General features: G+C 43.4%; 1 protein-coding gene across 4 annotated transcripts in view; it reads left to right on the top strand.

Annotated features, from left to right (window-relative positions):
* Fnip2 (folliculin interacting protein 2) overlaps window positions 1-23,330 on the top strand; it is a 111,488-nt gene that overhangs the window by 25,532 nt on the left and 62,626 nt on the right. For 2 of the 4 annotated variants that reach the window (XM_087623147.1, XM_087623136.1), the window contains exon 1: window positions 12,157-12,697. In XM_087623147.1, the coding sequence (XP_087479273.1) occupies window positions 12,522-12,697 (176 nt within the window). In that variant the 5' untranslated portion in view covers window positions 12,157-12,521. 4 annotated transcript variants of the gene reach the window in all.

Raw genomic sequence — 23,330 nt, 5'->3', positions numbered from 1 at the left:
CTAGGAATGCTGAGATGGTCGCATCTGCCACCAGGCTTTGCTCCGTGATTTCCCATAACTAAACCATAGTTAGGATTTGCTGCCAGTTTTCTGAAAGAAGAGGGGGGGGGTGGGGAGCGGGGAGTGACAAAGGAAGGCGGAGAAGCCAATGAGGTGAGGTGTGGTTGTGTGTGTGTGTGTGTGTGTGTGTGTGTGTGTGTGTGTGTGTGTATCCTGTCCCCCCCCCCCCCGCCCCCCCAGCTGGGGACTGAACCCAGGGCCTTGTGCTTGCTAGTCAAGTGCTCTACCACTGAGCTAAATCCCCAACCCTGGGTGGTTGTTCTAAGTAGGAATCCCTGCTTTCTCCTAAGCACCCACAGCATTGCTTTGGGTTCCCTCTGAAAGGTTATTTTTATTTTAGTGTCCACAAACACTCCAGACTCAGAATATTTTTCATTTTTGTTATTGTTTCTTAAATTTTATTTTGTGTGGTGGTGCGTGTAAGTCAAAGGATAGCTTGTGGAAATTGGGTCTCTATTTCTGCCACGTGGGTCTGGGGATGGAACTCAGAGTGCCAGATTTCTTTTCTCTCTCTCTCTCTCTCTCTCTCTCTCTCTCTCTCTCTCTCTCTCTCTCTCACTCTCTCACTCTCTCACTCTCTCACTCTCTCACTCTCTCACTCTCTCTCTCATTTGTGTGTTGCATCCTGGGAATGCAGAGATTACTTGCTTGCAGTCAGCTGCTGTTGAGAATGCTGGAAGTGTTCGGTTGCCCCCGTAAGCCTAGGATTGCCCTGCCTCCTTGCTCAGCAGCTTCTCCCCCACGTTCTCCCCAGCTCACCCCATACACAGACAGCACGCAGTGGCGTTGGGGACACTGAGAGCATTGCCCTTTTGGAGAGGAGAGACAGAGACCCAGCGAGAAGGATTTCCACATTCTTCTTCATCTAGGAACTTTCCTTCCTGAGAGGAGCCAGAGTTAAACCTGGGTATAGTTCTCGCTAAGAAATATTCACAGATGCCTTCTATATTTCAGGAGCTGTGCTAGAGTCTAACAAGAGGCTCTGAAGTGAGACATGATGGTGTGCTTTCAGGGCTAGTGCTAACAAGTGAACGGAAAACCCATACTCTATTGCATACTGACAGTGTAATCCATGTTGGTTCACCTGTTCTCTACAGTGTCCCACAGTGTGACTGTGGGGAGAGACCCCATCCCTGGACACGCTGGTTTTGATGTTCACTTTATAGGTTTGTCTTCTCATGGCTCAGTTTTTCAGTTCCTTGTCATATGATTTTCGTTATTATGGCATTTAAGTCTGGTGAATGTGAAGATCCAGCAAATAGGGGTAACGATTCTTCTCAGTTCTGTTTGCGTAGGGGTTGGGGAGACAGTCAGCTTCCGCCCAACAGTCACCGGTAACTTTGGACCCTGCATTTCAGCCATCAAAATCTGCTACTCACCAGGGATTGGACCTCCTTTTTGTTTCGCGCTGGTTTCAGTGACAGAAGCTGCAAGTGGAACAGAGGCAAATCACTTGCCATCTTTGTGGTTCTGAATCTCTGCTGCCCAGCTCAGTACGATGGCAACACGCAGCTGGTGCTACTCCAAATGTGTGTAATCTGAATGGAGATGGCCTCTAAACCACTGAGGTATGGTGACATGCTGTGATCCCTGGACACCAGAGGCTGAAGTGGGAGGATTGTTGAGGCCAGTCTGGTTGAAAGGCTAATCAGGCAGTTTCAGATACAGTTTCCTTTCTTGAGAAGTTCCTTACCTAGCCCTGGAATTCAGAAAAGACATCCCAACACTGCTGTGGGGTGAGATGTGGAAAGAGAGTGATACTTTACAATGGCAACTAGAATACTAATGTTTGTGGAGATGGTGCAATCCAAGATTTAAGATTTGCTTTCAGTGGATAACACCCTCACACCTGCCTTTATGGCAGTCTTCACAGTCCAGATGTCCTTGCAAAGTTATGATCCTGGACAGGAGAAGGCTGAAACTGTCTTCTAAGGTACACACACTGTGGGGGAAGAGCTGAGGCCTGGTTATGGCTAGGCTGTTCTGTGCTCTAAGAAGCAAATCCTTCCAAGTGCATTCTGTCTTCCTGTGGAGGATGTTGGGAAATTCTTACCGAGTGAATGACCTTGGTTTCTTCCTAGTGAGCTTACACGGTTCAGCTCTGAAAGTCACTTGGAAGGTGTTTCAGACAGAGGAATTGGTGTAGTTACAGGTGTTGTGATTGTGGTATAAGGGGCCTTTGTCAGTGGAAGAGACAATTTGGAAGCTAATTATTTCGTAGATATAATTATCTGACTTGTATTGACTTGTTGTGCAGTTTACCCTTCTCTGTGGGCTTTGCAGAATCTATTTTAGATTGTGTAATTTTTTGGCGATTCCAGAGAGCCGGCTGCATTTTGAGGGTTGGAATTGAAGTTAGGAGGTGACTGATTTTTAGTAAAATCATTTGCCAGATGTTGTGGCCACTTGTTTCTCTTGACTTTGTGTGGTGTGAATCTCATGCTGTCCTCTCTGAGCTGTCAGCACACAGTGAGTACTGTGGACCTTGTGTACACACACAGACAGACAGACAGACAGACAGACAGACAGACAGACAGTCCATCGCCTTTGTCTGGAGCCCAATAGGTTTTCAGGGGGTTTCTCAGCTGCTCACATGTATTTCAAAGCCCTTGGAGATGGTAGAGTCATAGCTGAGGAGACTTACGGATGTTTGAGGAGTTTTCCTGAGTCACACGGACAGTGAGTAACTGGGCCAGAACTAGGTGTGCTTGTCTTCTATCCCAGCCTTCTGTGACCAAGCAGCTGACTTGGCCCCTTCCCCCTGCATGCTCTGATGCCTCCTGAGTTCCTGGTACTCAGGCTTACCATGAGGCGCTTACTCAGAGAGATGTATCTGCTGATTCACAGTTCAACATCCTTTTCCTTGCCTTCCCTTCTCATAAATTGATTTCTACATATTCTTTTTTTTTTGGTTCTTTTTTTCGGAGCTGGGGACCGAACCCAGGGCCTTGCGCTTCCTAGGTAAGCGCTCTACCACTGAGCTAAATCCCCAGCCCCTGATTTCTACATATTCTTAAGCAGCAGATGCAGCTTTTTTTTTTTTTTTGGGCTATTAGAACCTAAAGATTGCTGGATCTTTCTTAATTAGTGATGCATTTGTTACACAAGAAGCTTTTAATTTTAATTTTGTTCTGATATAAACATGTTTGTTGCCCATTAATCTAAAGAAGACAGGAGAGAGTCATCTTTTAACAAATACTTTTATTTATTTGTGTTTTTTAAAGTTTATTTATTTATTTAGTTGGTTTAGAGATAGGGTCTTATGTAACCTACCTGGTCTACATAGTGAGTCCCTAGATCAAAGCTTAGTGTATATTATTAATTAGGTATTATGGCATATAGCTGCTTGGCTCCTGGGAGGTGGGTGGCTGGGGGATCCTGAATTCAGGTTGTCCTTGACTGTACAGTAAGCTCAAGACTAGTCTGGGACACATGAGACCTTGTCTCCAAAAGCGAAAACAAGCACTAAACAGCACTAGCAAGGCCCTGCCTGAGTGCTATCCCCTGCCCCAGAGTTAAAAATGTAAGAGAGGACTTTTCACAAAAAGTCTCTTTTTCAGGGAGACTCATGAATCAGTCTAATGTGGGACAGGTGTGTGTAGGACAAGGCATATGAGGAAGTACAGAGGGTTGTGAAAAAATGAGGCTTACCACAGAGGGCCTCCCTGCTGATCCAACATAGTTACAACTTAGCTGTGGTTAGAGCATGTGAAATGGTGCTTCTCAGTCCTGCGTGTCTTATGACCCTGCCATATATAGCACTCTGCAGTGCATGCTCAGTAATGGGTACTTGGTGCAAATTATTTGTGGAGAAGTTAATTGCGCTACAGCGTTATGTCCAAATAAAAGAGAAGGGAGGATTCTGAGGCATTCTTGTGTAGGTGCATTTCCAAACCTATTTCCCCCAAATGATAAGATTCTGCTAAGAATAATTTAGTGTTGACCATGGCAGCACATACCTGTGCTCTCAGCACTTAGGAGTGGGAGGCATAAGGATCAGAAATTCAGAGTCTTCCTTGGCTACATGGAACGTTTGAGGACAGCCTGGGGTATATAAGATGCTGCTCCCCCACCCTTTCAAAAAGAAAAGAATTTCTGCAAATGCCCTTCAGAATTCCAGAACACCTCTACTTCTGTGTACCCTGCTCACATGATTTTCAGGAAATGAGAGACCTGTGAATGATTCCAGACATGATGGCCTTAATCCAACAATAGTTCAGCTTCCAACATTCTAAACAGGACTGGACTATTGATGACAACCTGCAGACATCAGAGTTAAATTTTAAAAAATTATGTAATGCGTGTTGCTAATGTTTTCCAGTGGTTGATAATCTTTTTTTTTAATGTGTCTGAGTGTTTTGCCCAAATGTATGTCTGTGCACCATGTGTATGCCTGGTGCCTTCGGAGGGCAGAGGAGGGCATTGAATGCCCTGAAACTGGAATTATGGATGGTTGTGAGCCACTGTGAGGGTCCTCTGCAAGAACAAGTGCTCATAACCACTGAGTTGTCTCTTTAGTCACATAACTATTGATAATCTTAAAATGAGTGTGGCTATCATTAATTTTACCCAAACAGAGGAATGGGCTGCAAAATTATACATAAAAAATACGTGTTTGAGGTCTCTGATACTGGACCTCATAGGAAAAAAGCAAACACTAAAACAAAAAATTGAAAGTCTATCTTCATGCTTATTTTTCTCAGACAGGGACACTTCATGCATGGTCAATCTCTTATTAGTTCTCCCTTCGTGCCTTTTTAATGACAAGGTATGAGAACAGAGTAGCTGCAGCCACATTTTATCACAGCTCTTTTTTTTTTTTCTTTTTTCTTTTTTCTTTTTTTCAGAGCTGGGGACCGAACCCAGGGCCTTGGCATTTGCTAGGCAAGCGCTCTACCACTGAGCTAAATTCCCAACCCCTTATCACAACTCTTATCAGAGCTACTGTTTCACAGGATAGGCAGGGGAACCCCTGCAACCTTCTCACCTCCCCTCATTCTGTGCTGTCAGCAGGCAGCCACTTCCTTAGAGAACCTTTGAATAGCTTTTTTTTTTTTTTTTAAAGTAATGTGAATAGTTTAGAATTTTCCCAAGATAGTGAGATGGTTCAGAGGGTCAAGGTACTTGCCACTAAGCCTGAGGATCCAAGTTTGATCCCTGGATCCGGTTGTGGAATTAGAGACCCAGCTCTCAAGTCGTCCTCTGATCTCCGTGCATACTCTGCCACACCCACAGGCAGCCACACAATACATAAGTACAATTCCACAGTGTTTGCCTGAGTGGGCTGTACCTCTCCTTAGCATTAAAGTCCCCCAGTGAAAGAATTCCACAGTCTTGTTTGTAGTTATGTCTCTACATTGTTGCTGACTTAAAGAAATACTAACAGTTATGGTAAAGAAGTGTGAGTGGATTGTACCCTTTGACAGGGCAGGCGCTTTTGAAATGGTTACTTACTGGGTTTTTTTGGGTTTTTGTTTTTTTTTTTTTTCAAATTTCTGTGAGGTTGTATTGGCTCTGGTTGATTCCTGTACTGTAAAACCTACAGAATCAAGAAGTGAAGGGATCATTTCTGGGAAAATATTTATCTGAAATAATAAATTTATAATAAAACAATTAAATTGTAATTCATAATAAAATATAATTAATTTTAATAATAGAATAATTATAATGAGTAAAATACAAATCTATTTGTAGGTAATAAATGCATATTATTGGAGAAATAGAGACTAAATAAGGGAGAAAAAGAAAAGTAGGCTCAGTCTGGCTCCCTTAAGACATTCTGATATTTACTTCTAGTTTAGTTTTTCTATACTTCAGAATACACATAATATCAAACTGTGTATTAACTTTGAGTCTTGCTATTTTTTTAATTTAGTGTGTTAGTAGATGAGGGTTTTTTTTTTTTTTGTGTCCATGAACACACAAAAGAAAGTCTTTAGTGCCCTTAGTGACTCTTCAGAGTATGGAGATGGCGGGGAGAAGATCACCTAGATTCTAAAAGAGGAACAATAGAGCTTTTTTGTTTGTTTGTTTGCTGTAGCCCAGGCTGTCCTTGAATTCCTATATAGCCCAAACTGGCTTTGAGCTCATTAGAGAGCCCAGGCTGTCTTTGAATTCACTGTATAGCTCAAAGTAGGTTTGAGTTCATTATGTACCCAGGCTAGACTTGAACTTTCAGTCTTCCTTCCTTAGCTCTCAGAATGGTAAAATCCTAGGCATAACTTCCAAGCACGGCTTTAGGAACCATAGATCCTCATGAATTTTCACGTAACTTTAAAAAAGATTATGCTGGGAATAGCCCCAGAGATGGTCGTGCTAAGCATGAAGTATGCTTAAAACTAGAAAAAAATCGTAAGCATGCTTATTTGAAGTCAAAGCAGTAACCCTTGGTGATTTTAGTGTGCTTTGGTGTGGGGTGAAGAGAGAAATGGGTTGGAAGGGAAGAGAGGAGGAGTATGAGCAGGAATATCCTTGTTGAAGAGCAGTGAGAGCCCGCACCCTGCCCACCTAACTGAATGCCAGGCTGGGTAGTCAAGTGGCAGCAGAATGCAAACCCCGTGGTGTGCTTGGCTGCTGCACAGGGGATGTTTACAGGTGAGCAGGGCAGGGTTCATGGCAAGGTGTCTGATAAGAGACTTAGTCACCCACAGAGCCTGTGACTGGGGCCTTGTCCTCAGTGCTAACTTAGAATCCAAACATTCGAAGTGGCAAAGGATTCAAAGTAGTAGAGACAAAATTGACTTGAGACAGTGATATCCGGTGGTTTGTACAGGGGGTCACACCCAGGTGGGTTCCTCTGGCAGAACAGTGTGAGGGTGCTCGTGATTGAGCCTCACGCTCACTCAGGATAAATCATGGCCTGGCCACTGACAATCACAAACTTCAGCTTCCTTCCGTCCTTCTCTCACTCGTCCACTTTTCTTCCCTCCCTCCCTCCCTTTCCTACCACACCTTTCTCTGCTCCTTTGTACGCTCCCAGTTTCTGACTCCCTCATGCCCTCCATTATCTCTCTTCCCCTCTCTTCTCTTCATGGTGCTGGAAACTGCACACACCAGGCAATGGGCTAGCCCTAGCTCTAAGCTACATACTCTATACTCAGTGCATTTTTAATTTTTGAAGCAAGATCTCAGTAAGTTGTCTAGGTTCTCCTTGAACTCACTATATAGAGCAGCCAGACCTTACACTCATCATCCCCCTGCCTCAGTCTCTTAGGTAGCTGTGATTACAGGTGCACAGCCATGCACAGCTATTGTTTCCCTTTCATGTGTTTGGTTCTGTCTGTTAAAAGGCCACATTACCACTGCCCACTTCCTGTGATTGAGAGAAACCCAGGGAACAATTCCTGGCATGCAAAATAAGCACTCCATGCATCTAGCTAACTATTATCTGTTTTGTACAACTGAGTTTGTATAGATTGCCAAATTTCCTGACTGTCATGCTTGTCTGGTGAGTGGAGATAATACAGATGTGTTCTGGCACAGATAGGCATGGGTATTGTTTGATTGCATACTGAATTGGCCTTGTGAGGACAGGGTGCTGTTGAGTCACTACCTACTACCTCGGATCCCATCTCTGACCAACTTGGTTCCAGTCTTGAATCTGACTCTGAAGCCCCTTTCTTAAAGCACGCTGTAGCAAAAAGTTCTTCCACTCCCTAACCTCAGTCCGCTTGCAGTAGGCTAGCATGAGATCTTCCTTTCTTCCTCCCTCCCTATCTCTTTTCTTTCTTGGGTCTCTTGTAGCCCAGGCTGGCCTCAAACTTGCTATGTACCTGAGGATGACCTTGAATTCTTGATCTTCTTGCTTCTACTACCTCTGGAGTGCTGGGGTTACATGTCTGAACCATGAGTGTTGGGTTTTGTTTTTTCTTGAGACACAGAGTCTTATGTAACTCAAGATACTTGCTGACATCATACAGACTTGCTTTGTAGCCAAGGATGATCTTCTCAGTCACTTTCTACCTTATTTTAGGGTAAGTTTCTGCCACTAAACACAGAGTTCATTTATTCAGCTAGACTGACTGGCCAGCAAGGCCAGGCATCTTCCTGTGTATGCTTCCTCAGTGCTGAGATTACAGGCATGCATTGCAGTGCCTGGCTTTTGTGAGGGTGCAAAAGATGGAGCTCAGGTACTCAGACTTGCTCAGCACGCACTTTACTGACTGAGCCATCTCTACAGCCGTAGCCTTGACTCTGTCCCTCCTGCCACTCTTTGAGTTACAATACGCAGAAAACTACATATTTTACTTGGGCCAGTGTTTCCATCTCCAATATTGAAATCAAGGAGAGCACCTCTTAATACTCTCAAGTCTGTTCTTAGACACATTTTGAAAAATCACAGCTGTGCTGTCAGTTGTCTGGAAGTGGAAGAGAGAAAGACACAGTAAAGGGTCAGATGTGATGCTGTGGCCTGCGGTTTTGTTTCTCCTGAAGATAATAGGAATTGGTAGAGAAGGATTGCTTAAGTGGGTTTATTAGATGTGGGTACATTGCAGGAGCTTGGCCAGGTTTTACGTTTTTCTTCTCTAACCCATTCCTCAATTGTGGCTGTTGAGTTGGGTTTTCATTATGTATTATGTATTGTGAACACTGCTTCCCCTTTCACAGTATGAGGTTAGAGAGATACGCAAATGCACCAGTATTTAACCTGAAACTTTCCTGCCTTTAGTTCTCCTAACTCTGCATCAGGTGTGGAAGCTCACATTCCCCTGGTGTCCAGTCTTGGAGTGGAGGTGGTCCTGCAGCAGTGTACTGAATGGTTTTGGAGAAGACTGCATGACAGGAAACAGTGCTGTGGGTGATCAGAGGTTCTCATTACACGCAGTGGACATTAAGTACAGTTGCTATCTAAGTGATTCGCTGTTCACTGGTCAAAACTTGCTGTTTTGTAGGACTGATTCAGTCCTGGGATTTGTGAATGGAAACAGTGCAACAGCAGTTTAAACAACTGACAGGCTGGGACTGTGTCAGGAGTAGAGCACATATATAGCATTTGTGAGGCCCTGGTGTCAACTGTAGCCTGTAGTCCATGCCTTTCAGATACTGCAGGGCTCCCTTGCACCTCTGTTCTCTCTGGCCCTGCCTCCTAGCACCTGAGGCTTGCTGTGCTATGACCCAGCCAGCTGAGGCAGCAGAGGTTGCAGGCAGTGTGGCAGCTGCAGCTGAGCTGTGGCGTCTAGTCAGTGACCACAGACAATGATTTTAGGTGCCCTCTGTTTTCTGTGATGTGTGGCTGAGCTTTGTGAGGGAAATAGGGAAGGCCACCATGAGTAGGGCCACAAGTAAAACTGGTAATCATTGGGGGACGTGAGGTTTCACAATGTGAGGACCCATGTGAGTGAATGGTTCCATTTCAGGAGAAAGATGATTCAAAATAAACAGCAGTGTTGAGCTCAGGAGATACCAATATACCTTTTCTTACCTCTGTCAATCCTGGGAGCGCTCTCATGTCTCAGAAAGATGGTTGTGGTGAGACAGTTGTTTTTCATTTACTGCAGAAGTTTGAAGACTTATTTAATGTGAGACGATTTGGGTAGAAAAGAGGCTTCAGAATTAAGTATGATGGTGTGGTTTTTGTATTTTATTTATTTCTATCAGATTTTGAATTACAGAGTTAAAGATTAAGGAACATAGAGAGGAAATGTAGAGAGAAAATGTTGCTTTCACATTTTTTTGTAAGTTTCGATGTCTTTTTTTCTCATAAGATATGATGTGAGTCATATTGATTGGAATGACCACAAGATCTCCAAGCCTCTGTGGGAACTTAGTAGCAGGGGGAGGTTGTACAGTATTACAGACAGTCTGTCACAGAGACATGATGCAAATATGGAATGCATTCTAAGCCCTCAGAAGTGTCTACACCAAAGGTAAAATTCTCTCTGTGGCTCACAGAACAATGCCAAGACCCACTTTTTATATGCTAAGAATTTATAAACTACTAAATGTCCTACAGCATACTTATTATAGAAAAATAAACATGCAGTAGGTATTAAAAAAGGGGACAGGGACCTGGGTCATATGGAAGATTCCCATTGGGGGCATATAGTTACTGATTAAGGAAGGGGTTAAGTAGTGAGGTTCTTTTAGTTTCTGTTAAGAGAATCCCATCCAGATGCAGTCAGCTCCCTTATCATCCAAATGTCATGCTTTCTTTGGTCTGTTACTCTTGTTTTAAATTATTTTATACATACACACTTATCTTGGGTAGGGGATAAAATAGTTGTATTTATGACATTATTTGGAATTACTTTGGAAATTCCAGTTTTGTGGCTAAACTGCTAAGTGTGTGTATAATGTTGAAAAAGAATTTCATGACAGCTGGTGGTATAGCACAATGACTAGAATACTTGCCTAGCATGTATAAAGCCCCTGGGTTCTATCTTAGTCTCCCTTCCCTTTAAAAATGAGTGTTTTATGATCTTTCCTTAGATACTAGTCAATTACAGATGGACGTTTTAAGGCAAATATCATTTGTTTTATTATTAACTGTTTAAGACAGTCTCATGTCCCTCAGGCTAGTCTCAGATTGTCTCTGTCTCCCCAGTGCTAAGACTTGATGTGGTTCACCACTCTGTGAGGTGCTGGGGACTGAATGTCAGGCTTCAGGCATGCTGGCCAAACATTCTACCAATCAGCCTCCAAATTCATATTTTACACAAAAGTGAGGTGCATTTCCCTAGTGCTTCTGCTGTATAGAATTTAGTATTTGTGCCCTTTTTTGTTGCTTGTTTGTTTGAGGCAGGGTTTCTCTGTGTAACAAACCCTGGCTGTCCTGGACTCGGTTTGTAGACTAGGCTGGCCTTGAACTCACAGAGATCCGCCTGCCTGTCTCCCAGTGCTAGGATTAAAGGTGTGTGCCATCCTCCTATCCGCACTCCTCCCGCCCCCCACCACCCGCAGTTTAAGCCATATTTAATCAGTCTTGAGCCTGTCCTTGTTTCTTTAGCAAGCTTAGTCTGAGCATCAGATGACTGGGAGATACTGAATTTGTTCTTTAGTAGGCCATTTGTGTCCCCAAGCTGCTCCGTCCCTTAATATGGAACTATTTTTTATAATAATTTGAATATTCTTTCTTTTTTTTTTTAAAGTTATTTTAGACAGTTCAAAGGAAAAAAGAGAACCCATGACCAGACTGTGGCCTGTAGTCCAAGCTTTAAGCCCCTTCCTGCCAAAAGGAATTCATTCTCTCCCTATCTGTGTCTATCCTGATACCATCAATTTAGCGATTGCCACAGAGAAAACAGTTTGTCCTCATAGGTGTGTCGCAATCTTGATTACTTGGGACGGCTTCGTTTTTTATTTCATTTGGGGGCCTCGGGTGCGAGGGAGCCTCCGGTCTCATGTATGGCGTGTAAAGTGTCTTAAGGCAACTGCGGCCTGGCCCTGGCATCGTTAGTTTTCCTTACCTTACATTAGTGGATAATTTATAAAGATAACTTTTAGGACTAAGAGTGTAGGAAGAATCCACCAGACCTTAGGGATAGACCCAGTACTACTTTCTTCAACCCAATTCCAGGCAAAAGGAATTAGTACCGCCCTGTTTTTGTCTCTAGCCTTGACCTGTGTTTAAGGGACCTGTGGATCTTATTCTTTTAGGGAAAACACTTTCTCCACGAACCACCAGCTCAAATTTATCGCATAACATTCTCATACCTAGGTGAGCTATATTGATGTCAGAAGCCAGAATTGTTCTGGTATTCAGGTAGTTCAGGGCTTTCTCAGCTTGAATATGCCCAGGAGTTCAACGCAAGAGTTAGGAGGCTTTTTACTGTCAGTTGCTCTCATTATCCTTACTCCCCCGTCCCCACTCATGACGGCCAGACGTGCCCCGACTCTGCTTCTCATCCCACACATCGTCTTCTACATATTAAGATCTCCATTTGACTGTTGTGGGTAACCATCCTTCCCTCACTGTGGACAGAGTTTTGCAAGGTTGGAGTAGCAGCTGTCAGCTGATACATACTCACATGAGAACCATTAAGAGGGTGGTGTGGCCAATGTCAGAGCAACCTTGCAGCTGAAGGTTTACCCAGAGCCACATGAGCTGGGCTCGTGACTAGTGAAGGCAGGACTGCGTGTAAACTCAGCTCGGGATGCAGATGGTATGAGTCAGTGCAAGCTGCTGGACCTGTTGCGTGCACTAGAGTACAGGCTTAGGAGAAGCAGGGAGAGATTTGTACTTGTCTTTTATTATGGGTTTACTGAGAGCACATCCGCTTCTAGAAGTCATCCTGGGCTTCATTTACATGATAAATGAACGTTCCTTTTTTTAAAGCTCCTAAAAGAGGAAGTTAGTAGTAGCTTGGCTCTCGTGCTGGGCTTGGAGTGGAGTGAAGTGATCTTTAGACTGAAGCTGCTGCTCGTCACTGTGGAATATCCTCAGATAACGAAGGAACTTTCCAGAATGCTCTAGTCCACACTGATGGTCAGGATCAACTGAAGAGCATCTGTGCCCTCCGGAGATGTGTGGTGGTACAGCAAACAGTACAAATTGGCCAGTAGGCCAACAAGAGTCAGCCAGATGTGTGACTGATGCCACTTCTGGTGTTGGGAGGATTTTCAAGACACTTGTATGTGCAAAGATCTCAAAATGTGCCAGAGGAGGACGGGACACAAATTCCATGGTGCTCAATCACAGGTATGAATGTTTAGTTCTATTTAAGTCTGGAAAATACTAACCTTACTAGACTATAAGAAGTTTTATTGATTTGAATTATGTTTTCAAGAATGTTTTACATAGGAGAAATGTGGTTATTGGTGGCTTGTAGAAACAAGTCCTTTCCTCTGTAGAAAAGACAGGTATCCTTAGTGGCTCTTAGTAGTCTGTTACTATCTTAGCGTCTTAAGTTTTCATTACCTCTGCTGGGGCCAACTTTTACGGAATCAGTTGTGTCCTCATTTGGAACCCTGAGTTTTATAAGGTGAAAGCTTTAACTTAGCACACTGAGCACCAGAGGATGGGATGGGGCAAGGACTGGAGATGTGCTTTGGGATAGGCCAGCTTTGTGAGTGCTTGAAGCCGGCTACGGAGGAGAACCTGGTTCTACTCTGGAAAACGCCTTTCATGAGAAGGCTGTGTTATGACAGAGTAACTCGAATCGTGAGCTTAGCCATAAGGAACACAGTTGGACCTGCACCACTTAGAGTCTTTCTCGTTATTTTAGCCTCTTTTTTTTTTTTATTTACTTACTTTATTTCTATGCGTGGGTTGTTTCACCTGCTTGTATTTCTGTGCACCACTTATATGCCGGTTGCCCGTGAAGGCCAGAAGAGGACGTCAGATCTTTTAGAACTGGAATTACAGATGGTCGTGAGCTACCATGTGGGTTCTGGGAATTGAACCTGGATCCTCTGGAAGAGCAGTCAGTGCTCTTAACCACAGAGCCATCTCTCCCAGCCCCTTTATCAACTTTGGAAGAATTAGTTTCTCTATAGTGGAACTTAATTGAAGCGGTCATTTCCCAACAGTTGGTTCACATGCTATCTTCTCTTCCAAAAGCACCTGTTCATAGAGCAAGAGGTTAATGAATGACATGGAACATAGGAAAACTAAAGATGTCACTTTTGTTTGTGTGTTCGATACTGCTCATCAAGAAAGAAGAGTTGAGTGGTGGGGGTTAGCGGAGCTACGCCTGGGAGTCACACCACAGGGCTCACTAGCTCTGAGTCCCACTCCTGCTGCTGAGCTATGGGGTAGGCTCAGGTTGTTTCAAAGCCTCCCCTGGGAGTTCTAAGCTGCATCATTAGGACAGTCTCGCTTCTACTTTCTTATTCTTCCAGACTTCCAGATCCCCTAAATGTTATTTGGGGAGGCCATCCACAAAGAATATTAACTCCAATGCTTTTCATACTTTCAATAATCTTCTCGTTATGACTTATACTTTTCACCTAGATACTACTTTAAATATCATAGAACACTTTGCAACCTGTTTTTTTTTTTTTACTTAAAATTTTTTTAAATTTTTATTCCTAGCGCTGAAAGGATTAAAGGTATATTTTCTGTATTTGAGTTTTGTGCAGTAATGACTTTATGGTAAAACCGTAAGTGTATTCAGAATGACTTGGCTGCACTCGGTTGACTCCAGCTTTGCTGGCAGCATCCAGAGGGGCATAGCAACCAGGAGCAGTCGAACATGTCTCCCCTCTGTCACCAATCTGACTCTGCTCACAGCAGTGTTGCGCTGCCTCAGTCTGCTTAGCACTTGTTGCCCAGTCCTCCACAGTGAGCACAGGTATGCTGTCTTCTGTCCGCATGTCTGATTCAGTGCTCAGGGGAGCTTAGTGGCTCAGTGGCCAAGTTTGTTTCTTCCAGGGGCAGTTTGGACCACCTCCAGAACACAAGGGTCTTGCCCCGCCCAGGAAAACGTGCGTTTGAAATTCACAGGAATTCATTTCGGGTCAGACCAGTTGCCTTTTCTGCTCTGTTCCCCTTCCTACAATCTTAAAAATGCATGTGTGGGCTGATAAGATGGCTCAGCAGGTAAAGAAAGGTGCTTGCTGTGAATCTTGTCAACCTGAGTTCAATCTGCAGCTCTCTCACAGTGGAAGGAGAGCACAGACTCCCCACAAAGTGTCTTCTGACCTCCAGATGGGTGCTATGGGGTGTGTGTGTGTGTGTGTGTGTGTGTGTGTGTGTGTATTACTTGAGAGCCACACAGACATAAATAAATAAAAGGAAATACATACACACATACATATACACATATATACAATATTCATTTATTTGTTACTTATATAATGTGCTGATTTCCAGAATTCATTTTAGAGCCTTGACTAACCCCAATGGTAGCTGTAAATTATTGACCAGAGCTTGCACAGTTGGGATCTGGCTCCCAACTGCTCACTGTTTGCCAAAGCCATGTGGCAGCCAGAGAAATGCACAGCTCACTTTTTGCTCTTATGCACCTTAAATTATTTGTTTCAGGTCTCAGTGGAGTATATTGATAAGCTCCGGCTTTTTATTTACTTGCTTTTGTCCCCCTCATGAGTGTCCAATTATGTGGAAAAGGAAAGGTCCAGCAGGTACAGCAGTCACGTGGTACATGTAGGTAGCATTGGCCCCTTGGCAGCCAGTGCTGGCAACAGCCCAGAAGAAAGTGCATTCTGGCATCTCAGTGTAGCTCACGGGTAGAAGCAGTCTTCCGTATCTTCACTTCCATATTCCTGTTTTCCATAATGACAACAGTTCATGGAATTCCAGAAATCAGGATCCAAAAAATTTGTATTTTAAACGGTTTGCCAATAAAGAACTCCTTTCTAAGACTGAGTTGAAATCTGGTAAATTTGCAGTAGGCTGGGTATGCAGTATAGTTTTCAAATAGTCGTTTCTTTTGCCGTCCTTAAAATGTAGATTGTAGCAAATCTGCTGATTTTTAATTTTTCATTTTTTTCCTATAAAATCTGAGAATCTTGGGAATATTTACCAGCTGTACATATAAGAAGCAGTCTCTCAAGTGTCAGAGGAAAGTTGGCCTGGCCTCGCCTTGTCGTTGGAGTAGTGAGGAAATGAAATAAACACTTCAGAGTCAGTCGTGCTCTGCAGTTTCAGATCTGCAAGTTTGAGTTCAGAAGAAATTGTGTCGTGTGTCGTGGGGGCTGGGAGGAACTCAGGTGGGGCTTGTACTGTGCCTGGGCCATGCCCAGGGTCCATCCCCAGCGCCAAAACCACACTGCATCAGCAGCAAGGTGGGGAGAGGAGCCCTTGGGTGAAAACCATTTCACAAGGAAAAGCTGCGGATGGTCGGAAGTGGCTAGCAAGTTCTTTTCAGTGACGAGAAGCGGACCATGGTATGGAGGGTTACTAAGTCGGGGCCACAACACCAGCTGTAGACCTAAAGGCAGAGACACTAAGGTGGGAAATGCAGAATTCTGAAGACTTTCGTAAAAGGCCCTTAAAAGAAAGTGTAACTATAGGCTCCAGGCGTGGGAAGTATTTTTCACTGTGTTCTGTACACAGAAACTGTGAAAAACATTCTGCTTAATAGGAAATGTGTTAGTTGGACAGGTTGAATGGAACAGGGAGAGAAAACAAAACACAACACAAGCAAACAAATGAAAACCCCAGCCAAAAGAGCAGGCAGCTGGCCATCATGCGTTCGTGACTGCTGGGTGTGACTGTCAGTGTTGAATGTGTCCAAGGTCTGCCCTCCCCAGGTCCCTTCCCACTTCACTGTTTATGTGCAATGAGGAATTCTCTTTTGTCGACTGTAGAGCAAATCCCCACTGCTGGGTGATTCTGGTTTGGGAATGTAGTCTGAGGCTAAGGGAATCCAGAAGGAATGCTGTGGGAATTTAATACTGCAACAGTTTTGGGAAGTTTTTGTCTCTTCTAGGACTCATCCATTACTAGGAGAGAGTCAGCAGCACACATCCAAGGGATTGTCACAGAAGCAGATGACTGACCTAAGTTTTGTCTGGGACTTATTTTGATAAGCTTTGATGGTAGCTGGGCACTTGTTAGTCACCATATGTAATCCAGGCCAGTGTGACAGTGGCCCTTCGTCACTGCAGTCTGCAGGCCAGCCATTGAGCAACTGCTTGATTTCCCGTGCTGAGCCTGGGTGCCTGTTGGACTGCTCCACAGTTCCTGGCTCTCCTGTTCTCCTTCCTGTTGAGTCAGGCTCTGGTTTAGCCTGTCTTACTGTTTCATTATTTTCTTTCTTTCTCTCTCTCTCTCTCTCTCTCTCTCTCTCTCTCTCTTTCTCTTTCCTTCCCTCCCTCCCTCCCTTCCTTCCTTCCTTTCTTTCTTTCTTCCTTTTTTTTTTTTTGATTTTTTTTTATTCACATTTCAAATGTTATCCCCTTTCCCGGTTTCCCATCCATAAACCCCCTATTCCATTCCCCTCCCCCTTCTTCCATGAGGGTGTTCCCCCTCCCCATCCACTCGCCCCTTCCTGCCTCCCTGCCTGACATTCCCCTACAGTAGGGGGTCCAGCCTTGGCAGGACCAAGGGCTTTTCCTCCCATTGGTGCCCAACAAGGCCATCCTCTGCTACATATGCAGCTGGAACCATGGGTCTCTCCATGTGTACTCCTGGGATGGTGGGTTAGTCCCTGGGAACCCTGGTTGGTTGGCATTGTTGTTCTTACGGGGTTGCAAACCCCTTCAGCTCCTTCAGTCCTTTCGATAACTCCTCCACTGGGGACCCCATTTTCAGTGCAATGGTTGGCTGTGGGCATTTGCTTCTGTCATGCTCTGGCAGAGCCTCTCAGGAGACAGCTATATCATTATTTTCAAAAGCTGGTTAAGTGCTGAACCGTGAGCAGCAAGCCCTGGTGGTGACCTGAGTGTAAACCAATACCACACTCAGCCACAGGGCAAAACTAAGCAGAACATGCAGAGGTCCAGAAATACACCTAGTCTCCATACACTGGAACGTTCTTCACCACGGCACACATTATCACCCAGAGTCAATTCATATTTGAGTCCACTCTTCATGTTATACATTGATGGTTTTGACAGCTGAGTCTTACAGAGTACTTCCAGTACCCTGGAAATCAGCTTCATCTGTCTCCTAAGTAGAAACCATCTTTTATAGAATGCCATTTGATTAGAATCATACAACAGATAACCTTTTCAGATTGGATTCCTTCACTTAGAAATAGCCATTGAAAGTTAATCATGTCTATTCATGACTTGATAGTTCAATTCTTCTTAGTTCCGAATCATCTGCTGGCTTTTTTCTTACCTAATGAGCAACTTCCCCATCCAAGTGTTTGCAGTTCATCAGTGAAGCTGCTGCAAACCGCTGTGGTTTTGCATGTGTGTTTCGTCTCATTTGGTTAATAGCAAGAAGCTCAGCTGTTGATCATGAGAGAAAGGTTGTGCTCCGGTTGGTAAGGTAAAGCCAGGTTATCTCCCAGAGCATGAGAGCCAACATTTGGATGGTCTGTGTTCTACATTTTGCTCACTCTCAATATTGATTTTTAGTTGATACCTCACTTCTGATTTGCATTTTCCTGGGTCTTTCCTTTCCTTTTGTTTTGTTTTTGAGACAGGAGCTTATCCGTTGCCCTGGCTGACTTGGAACTCACTGTGTAGACCAGACTAACCATGAACTTGTAGGGTCCTTTTGCCTCTGTAACACTGCCGGGCTGATTTGCATTGCTCTAATGACATAAGATGGGGAACACTGTCCATGCTACCTGTTCTTTTTGTGAAGTGCCTCATCACATCTCGTCTACTTTTTAAATCATGCTTTCTTTTTAAAATTAAAAAAATATCTTAGGTGCATAAGTGTTTGCCTGCATTTATGTGTGTGCACCTTGTGCGTGCCTGGTGCCTGTTGGTTGTCAGGCACCGTGTGGGCACTGAGAACTGAATTCAGGTCCTCTGCAAACCTAATCACTCCTAACCACTGTGCCTTCTTCCCAGCTGCATGTTTGCTTGTTTTTGCTTGGTTCTTTAGTTGGTTCGTTTTTTTGGTTTTGTTTTTGAGATAGAGTCTTTCTATGTAATCCTGGCTAGCCTGGGACTCACTATGTAGACCAGGCTGGCTTTAGATTCAGAAATCCACCTGCCTCTGCTTCCCAAGTGCTGGGATTAAAGACATGGGCCACTAGGTCCCTCCCATGCTTGCTTTCTTATCAAGTTTTAAGGCCTCTTTATTTTGAAGAACAATACTTTATTATATATGTCTTCTGTAAATGTTTTCTTTTTAAAAAATGTTTGTTTGTTTGTTTGTTTGTTTATTATGAGTGTTCTGTCTTCACACACACTCGAAGAAGGAATCAGATCCCATTACAGATGGTTGTGAGCCACCATGTGGATGCTGGGATTTGAACTCACAACCTCTAGAAGAGCAGTCAGTGTCCATAACTGCTAAGCCATCTCTCCAGCCCCACTAGATGTTTTCTTTTACCAGTTAGTGGCTTGTCTTTCTATTCAGTTGACGATATTTGATAGAATTGATAAATTTGATTAAATTTAAATTTTAGTAATTTATCTTACCAGTAATTTGTTTTGTGGACCATGTCTCTGACGTTGTATGTAAAAACTGTTGACCATGCTCTAAAGTCATCTATATTTTCTCTTGTAGATGTCCTCTGGTTGGTTGGTTGGTTTGTTTGTTTGTTTGTTTGTTTGTGGGACAAGAACTTTAGTCTGCACGCTGGGCGGTCTGGGCTGGAACTCACTGTGTATAGCCTTGGCTAATCCCAAACCTAGGTGATCCTTTAACTTGAGCTTCTTCAGTGCTGATATGGCAGGCATGAGCCCCACATCTGGCTGAGTTATAGAGTTGTGAGCATTACATTTAGGTTTGTCATTAATTTTGATCTTTGTAAAGAGTGGAAGGTCTGTGTTTTGTTTTGTTTCTCATGTAGATATCTAGTACATGTGGTACTCTTACATGCACATAAAAAGAAAATGAGTTGGGGCTGGGGATTTAGCTCAGTGGTAGAAGCGCTTACCTAGGAAGCGCAAGGCCCTGGGTTCGGTCCTCAGCTCCGAAAAAAAGAACCAAAAAAAAAAAAAAAAAAAAAAGAAAATGAGTTTATTTTTTAAAAGTATGGTTTTTAAGGTGTAGGTTACACATGGCATGGTAAGGGATACCATGAGGTAATGTAGACCTCAGTAAGGTGTTCTTTGTACAGCCATCTATTCCAGTTGTCCCATACACATTCAGTTATGTACATAAGCAAGAGGAGAGTTAGGCAGGATGATTTTAGACCACTCCATTATTTTATAGGAGTAGAAATATTGGAGTAAGATGTCGTGAGAAAGGCTGACTCTTGGCTTCAGGCCTTCTGACATCCAGGGCAGTGTTCTGCTCTTTTCTGTGCATGGTGGCCCCTGGAGAGTTGAGTGTGGCTGATGGTTCTGTGAATGCTACACACACAGTGTTACTACCTCTTTCCAGGTTTACCTGATGTGACTCTGAGTTCAAAAAAGACAGAATAAACTGTCTTCTTTGCTGGATAGTTCCTTTTTCTAGTTCCCAAACCTCAGGCTACACTATGACACATACTGTGATGTTTTGTTGTTACTGTGCAAACAGATTATGTATGGACATAGGCGAATTTTAGCCTGTGACCTTTGCTACCATTATAGTATTGTTTCAGAATTGGGGAATGGAAAACAAGCTCAGAGGTACAACTTCCTTGGCATAAACCTTTGACTTGCATCTTTGAATAGGGATCATTTATATTTATGCCCAGGAAAAATGTACAGACCTGCAAGTTTATGCATCCTTTTGGTCTCACCTTTAGGTATAGTAAGTAACTACCAATGGTTCTGCACTCCTTTATGCTGCATTTCCAAAATCTTAACATTTCTGAAAAATCAACAAGTGATCTGGACTGATATAAAGCTATCTATAATATTTGTATTTAGCTTCCATCTAATGTTTGTACTTAACTAGTATTTGTATTAAATATTCATCATGTGGGCGGTTGTGATTTGATTTGGGAGTTTGGTTGCCTCTTACACTGTGAAGGACGTATTACATAATATGTGGTATATGCAGCTTTCTAAAGTCTAAAAACAAAATCTTAATTCTCAAACATCTGGCACTCAAGAATTCTGCTAAGGGATTCTGTATCTGATTTGGTTGTGAATTATGCTTCACAGAAGTTGCTTTTGTGCTTAATCTGCCTTTTTACAAACTTGTAAGTCACATAAGGCACCAGGTTTGGGGAAGCTCAACGCCAGAGTTAGTACTTTTCTAAAACGTCAGAGTTCTGGGTAGCAGCTGTTGAGGCTGGAATGATGGCTCAGTAGTTGGTTATGTGCACCCACTGTTCTTGCAGAGGATCAGAGTTTGAATCCTAGCACCCATTTTATGCCATTCACAACTGCCTATGACTCCAGCTCAGGGGCTCTGACTCCTGGTCTCCAAGAGTACTGTACATATGTACACACGCACATAAATAAAGATAATAAGAAAGTCATTTTGGATAGGTGACTCTGTTTACTGCAGTGAACACTAATATCAGGACCTCTGTTACATGAACTGCGGATCTGTTACTGCCATCTGTGTTTTTTTCTTTGTTTTGCTTTTCTCAAAAGAAATAGCTTGCTGCTGGGTAGGAAATAGTGAACATTTTGTGCTGAAAAGATGAATTATGATTGCTGCCTCAAACATAGTCTTTGGATTGATTACTGGCATGTGCCGCCATGCCTCCCTCAAACTTTTGGAGAGATTTCTGTTTGTATTTAGAATTTGACTTGTGAGTGAGAGGCAGGAACATGTGAGGGTTGTAAACAAAGAGTGTATTTAAGAGCAATGGGGCTGTGTCTTTATGATTCAGTAGGTTTTATGGCAACAGAGGCCATGATCCACCTACCACCTGTCCCAGTGCCTGGGACACCGCTTGGCACACAGTGCCCAGGCAGGAATTGCCTAGCAAATTGACGGCATCTGTGAGTTTCTGTTGTTCGTATTACTGCTACTTTGAGACAGGGTCTCGCCGGGTCACCCAGGCGGTCAGGGACTGGTGCTCCTCCTCCTGTGTCAGCCTTCATGTTGGGGTTATGGGCATGTATGGCTATGTACAACCATACTTGCATAGTTTGGCTTTAGTAACATTCACTTGGATAGCTTAAAGTTCCTTATCCTAGCTGACTCTTTAAATATTGACACTGCTGGATCACAGGACTGCCTTGACATTCTTCGCATGCGTTTACTTTGGCTATATAATATTGCTCCCTTATGCTGAGACTAAGAAGGGCGTCACAGAACATGGCTTCAGACCTGGACATACTGGTATTACATGTTATAGTAACAGTAAACACAGGAATTGGTCTTCTGGAACATAGCAGATTGTGTGCCACAAAGAACATAAGGACCACCTTGCTTCTTGGGAAGGGTCCCTCCTAGAAACTTTGAGTATCCTAGAGCAGTGGCTCTCACCCTTCCTAATGCTGTGACCCTGTAATACAGTTCCTCATCCTATGGTGACAATAGCCATAAAGTTATTTTTGTTGCTACATAAAATTTTGCCACTGTTATGAATTGTAATATAAATATTGTTGACTATAGAGGTTTGCCAAAGGGGTCTTGAGGTTCTGAACCTCTGCCCTGAGACTGTACTCGCCTGAGGTCAGCTCTCTACCTAAGATCCTGTCATTTCCTGTCTTGGAAACTTGGAGTTAGCACATTATCATTAGGAAAAGAAATAGAGATTCTTTGGCTGAGTATTTGAAGTCTACATACATTCTAAACCAGCCTCTCTATCTCATTCAGCTCATGACTGTTCAGCAGGAGACCCACCCAAGGGCCCCCAAGAGTGCGCTGGGCACCATTTGCCTCGTCTGTGCTGTTTTCCGGGGTAGGACTTGTTCTTCTACTCCTGTGCCTGTGCACAAGTCTCAGTCTAAAGAGGACTGAAATCCTGAGGCTCACGCCCATTCTACTGCAGCATGATCACACTTTAGCTTGTACATCTCCAAACCTTCTTTCTAAACAAGGTGTGGCTCGTTAGGACCCCAGCACATCTATCTATCTTGGGGAAGGCTTTGGAGGTGGGGGAACACAGCTATAGTCATAACATAGTTGTTATAATACATGGTATATATCTTATTTAACCTTTTTAGAGTGACTTTGGCTTTTATTTATTTTTGCAACAGGGTCTTGTTCTATAGTCCGGACTGACCTTGTGGGTCTATAGTACATACATACATACATACATACATACATACATACATACATACATATACTTCAAACAGACGTGTGTTCTATCCCTCAGATCCCTTGCGTCATTCCTACTGTTACCTTTCAGGGAAATAGATTCATGCTTTGGTTTCGCGCTTTGTGCTCTTGCTGTGGGATCTGAGAAATAGGACGTTCTAACCAAATGGCACTGTGAAGTTTACCTGTTTCTTACCTTTTAAACATATGCTTAGCGCTTGTACATCTGGGTCATGGCGCAGAAGCTGAGGGCAGAGGACCACGTGGGGGAGTAGGTTTTCTCTTTCTAACATCTGGGAAGTGGCTTATGCCATCTCCTTTTTGTAGATTCTCTTTCTCCCTACAGAAGCTGCCTCAGACCCCCAGACTATAAATCAGGCAGAACTGAGGCTGAGATTGTCTTCTAGAGAATCTCATTGCCATACTTGGCTGTAGTTTTTTCTAGGAATATTCCTGGTGGCAAATGTCAAAATAACGATTGGCTATTAAACCAAAAAAAAAAAATTATATGGGAGAAGAATAGAGTTTTTCTCCTTTCTTATGAACTACTTTGAGTTTGGGTTTAAAAAAAAGTTGGACATTCCAAGATTTCAAGATATATATAACTTTCTCTTCTTCCTCTTTTTTTTTTTTTTTTTAAAGA

The sequence above is a fragment of the Rattus norvegicus genome, chromosome 2 (assembly GCF_021556685.1).
Source record: "Rattus norvegicus strain SHRSP/BbbUtx chromosome 2, alternate assembly SHRSP_T2T, whole genome shotgun sequence".
In the NCBI taxonomy this organism is placed as follows: domain Eukaryota; kingdom Metazoa; phylum Chordata; class Mammalia; order Rodentia; family Muridae; genus Rattus; species Rattus norvegicus.
The sequence above is the reverse complement of the archived record's forward strand: the minus strand, read 5'-3'. Positions and strand labels throughout refer to the sequence as shown.